At 41.0% G+C, this 3911-nt stretch overlaps 1 protein-coding gene across 1 annotated transcript; it reads right to left on the bottom strand.

Annotated features, from left to right (window-relative positions):
• Nucleotides 1-1041: 1041 nt before the first annotated feature.
• On the bottom strand, nt 1042-1488 carry LOC105301275 (keratin-associated protein 11-1). The gene has a single exon (XM_011373856.1). The coding sequence runs from the start codon at nt 1486-1488 to the stop codon at nt 1042-1044; it is 447 nt and encodes a 148-aa protein (XP_011372158.1).
• Between the last annotated feature and the right edge of the window lie 2423 nt (nt 1489-3911).

The raw sequence follows: 3911 nt of genomic DNA, 5'->3' as shown, positions 1-3911 counted from the left end.
AAGACAAAGGGAGTTAGCATGTCAGTCACCAATTGAGATGGTTTGTTTTATCAGTATATGGGTTCCAGGGGGGAACAAGCACAAAATAAGACCATAAGTCTTAAAATAAACCGACAGGCTTTGGAAACTTACTTTTAAGTCTCTCCTGCCAAGATTTACAAAAACACAAAGCTTTAATTTACTCTGAGCATGCCGCAGCAAGAAGATAAAGCTGGAGCCATCCTTTTGATGCCATGAGTCTCAGGGCCAGAAAACTGAGTTATCATTCTCCCTCCTCTCCCCTCATTTTGTCTGATCGCATGGGATCTTCTTAGAAGTTTTCCACTGTGCTCCTTTGGTGAAGTAAGACTCCGAACCTCTAAATAACTCCACTGCCCCCTTCGCCGTATCATTCCCCAAACTGCCTGTCTTCACAAGTAACTTTTCTATGTTCTACAAATTGGAGGAAATATGGCAGACAAGTCACTCTGCCTCACTACATGGCCAAGGACTCTCTAACCAAGTAAAATATAAGATAATCTTCTGTTTCTCATGAAACACAATAACTGAACTCATACTCTACTCTCAGAAGAGAATTTTCAGACCCCAACCAGCAAAGGATGATTGATGACAGCAAAAACCCTCACAAATAAAGAACTCTATTGAGACATATAAGTGCCATGCCAACTGATACAGGTTTATTGAAAAATACAGAGCAAGACAAGTTTCCCTTTATAGAGGAAAAAAAAAATCAGAAGCCCAGAGACACAACAAGGTCAAAACATGCCAAAACCACCAGAGACCGGGACGCGGGTTGTAAAGTTTCTGGAAACATCCAGAAGCATATGCGCCACCAGTGATAAACACTTAAAATAAGCTTGGTGGTGGCCAGAAAAATCACAGATTGCCGAAGGCAGCTATTTAGGGCTATTAGCCAGCAATCAGGCAGTCAGAATAGGTGTCAGCAACGAAGAGCTATTCAGGGACAGGCAGCAAGCTGGAAGATCCTGGAAACACAGCTGGCAGGTCATGGAGTCTTGATTCACTCACTGGCTCCTACAGTTAGCAATTTCTTCGGCAGCTGGACACACAGGACCGCTTGTATGTCCTGGAGACACTGCAGGCTGGCTGACAGACAGAGGAAACTCCTCCCGCTGGTTGGCATGCTGCAGAGGTGCCGGCCACGGGCCGACAGCTGCTGGAGACAAAGGTGAGTGGCCGGCTGCAGGTAGCTGAGCAGGGGTTGGAGACACAGGTCACCTTTCCCGGGCTAGAGCTGCAAGAAGTTTGCTGGTAACATGTTGGCTGGCAGACAGGAGGCTCACAGCAGGTCTCCTGACCACAGTGGTCCAGGAGCCAGGAGCCAGTTTGGAAGGAACTGGGCAAACAGATGCCACTCAGGCAGTCGGCATCATGAGTAGAAGCTGTGGCAACTGGGGCCACTGGGACAGTGTAGTGTCCTCCAATTGGCCTGGAAGAGCAGTTCCTCATGGAGCAGTTGTAGGACATGGTACCAGACAGAGAGCTGTGGGTAAGCTGCTGAAGCTAGTTCCTGAGTTGTGAATGTCACTTCAGGCTACTGAGCTTTTATACATCCTTGCTGGTGGGTGGGGCTGAGAAAACTGGGGTGGGAGCTTCTTTGGCTCAGACCAGCTTGCCTCAGAACACCTTGTGAATCTCCAGGATAATTGTCTCTTGAGAAGCCTTCATCCTCATAAAGAAAGTTTAGTAGTTTGGTAACTAAATCATAAGGCTTCCATACTTAGTCCCAGGATTAAGAAGGTTAGTTGATGGCTTCAAAGCTATTGGTCATCCCAGCCCACACTTCATCCCTTACTCATCTTGCTTGGATAAGATGATTGTTGATCTGACAGTAGCACCAAAAATACCACCATCCTACCATCACACACTCTCCCTTCTGACCAGGACTCATTACTAACCCATGCTCTGTTTGGTTTTTTGTTGGCATTTAATGTTTTAAGCAGAACTTAACCAGTCACTCTCCCATAGCTAACGGGACATGAACATGCTTTAAGATGACAATGGTAACGCCTGTAAGGAAAAAGGCCAGAAAGGCATATACAAGGTATAAGCTGACTCAGAAAAGTTACCATGTGACCAGAGCATGATGCCAGAAGGAACTTCAGAGGACAACGGGACTCACCCTTTATGTTCAAACACCAAAGCGAATCAGAAGCTAATAAGTAGTTTTTGTAGCCAAGTCTCTTTCTAAATAAACTCGATAAACTTTATTCCAATAACTGTAATCTAATAACAATGGATAAGCATGACCCATAAGAATTAATATGACAGTGGAACAGGCTTAGTCAATTTTTTAAATTATTATAACATTAATTTAAAAGGCTGCAATGTCTTTCTCTCGAGATGCCCAATATAGTCAAAAGATATTTATTTTCACAAAAATACTTATAGATATGATGCATTTTTATCATGGACAAGCCAAAGTCTCTTCAAGGTCATTATCTCCATCAGGGATAAGGGTGGGAGGAAGCAGGCACTTAATATTTGGTAATGAATAAACATATGAACAGTGTACCATAATATTTAACTATTGTTTTTGTTCTTGGAAAAACCAGATAAAGGATATCATTAACCTTTATGTCATCTCACTACAATATAGTCAATTCTAGACATCAAAATGACTGATCCTTTTTGTCCACCTATACACAAGCAGTTCAACTCTAGCAAAATAAGTCACTCAATATTATTTAAGGGGTCAATGATATTTACACATCAAAACCACCATAAAATCTGACTCACTTCATAAACTATCTTACGTGGGGTAGGAAAGATAGACAAAAATCGATTTCCATATATTTAAGAACTAAAGGGAGACTACATTTTAAATATCCACAAAGCAAATAGCTTTATGTTAGAACTCATCAGAAGTCCCTTTGCAAAATGCTTCATTCATCTCTATTCTTTCTACTGAAGCCACGTTGGGAATTCCCCAAGTCTCTAATTGGAAGCTAATAACATACCCAAACAAGATGATGCTATGTTGTGAGCTGTATTATAATTCCCAGGGATCAGACCAGTCTCTCACTCAGTGACTCGAAGCATGTTCTTAGGTACAGGGAGAAATTAACAAGATGACTGCTTTCTACAATGTTGTAACTATGCTCTTCCCACCATGGGAAATGTCCCAGTTGGCACTTAAAGGTCAGAGTCCCTGGCCACAGGAGCTGGCTTGTTTGTTTTAAAATGGATAAGTAGTTTACAGGCTTCCACCAGCCATGAACTCATAGGCTACTGCAGAAAAATACTGAATCTTGTAAATTAATCAAGTGACTGAAGAAAAAAGCAAAGTCAGTAGTAAAGTTACAGAGGAAGTTTTCAAAACCCATCACCACATTTCTGGAATGGCAGAGATTTTTATAAGTCATTACTCGGTCTTGATTTCTCTTTTCCACTGAATATTAAAAATTACATACAGAAGGATCCTAGAAAATATCTTCCATCATCTTCAGGAGAAAAAGAAATGAACATAGTTTTTTTGATCACATGACTCTCTTCCAGACATTGAGAGGCTTCACATATATCCATCGCAATGTGTGCTTCCAGCAACTCTATGGGGTAGGTAGGTTTCATGTCACATGAAAGAGCCAAAGTTCAGGGAAGTTGAATGGTTCACCAAGGTGATACTGTTTATATTTGACCAAGTTGAGATTAAAATAAAACAAAGCCATGAACTGTCAAGCTTCATTGGGGATATTTAAACATGATGAGATTCCTTCATTAAAGTTAGAGCAAAACTTTTATTTTTAAAAAGCAATCAATCAATGTTGCACGGATGACACTACAAAGGATGTAGTCTTTATTTCTCTTCTTGTTTTATCAATTGACTCGCAACAGAAATAAAAATAAGATTTTAAAATAGTAAGTTACAAGCACTGCTATCCTTATGCTTT

The sequence above is a fragment of the Pteropus vampyrus genome, unplaced genomic scaffold, assembly GCF_000151845.1.
Source record: "Pteropus vampyrus isolate Shadow unplaced genomic scaffold, Pvam_2.0 Scaffold233, whole genome shotgun sequence".
Classification (NCBI taxonomy): Eukaryota; Metazoa; Chordata; class Mammalia; order Chiroptera; family Pteropodidae; genus Pteropus; species Pteropus vampyrus.
The sequence above is the reverse complement of the archived record's forward strand: the minus strand, read 5'-3'. Positions and strand labels throughout refer to the sequence as shown.

Coding starts and splice junctions, on each gene's coding strand:
- LOC105301275 (XM_011373856.1), bottom strand. CDS start 1,488: ATGTCCTACAACTGCTCCATGAGGAACTGCTCTTCCAGGCCAATTGGA.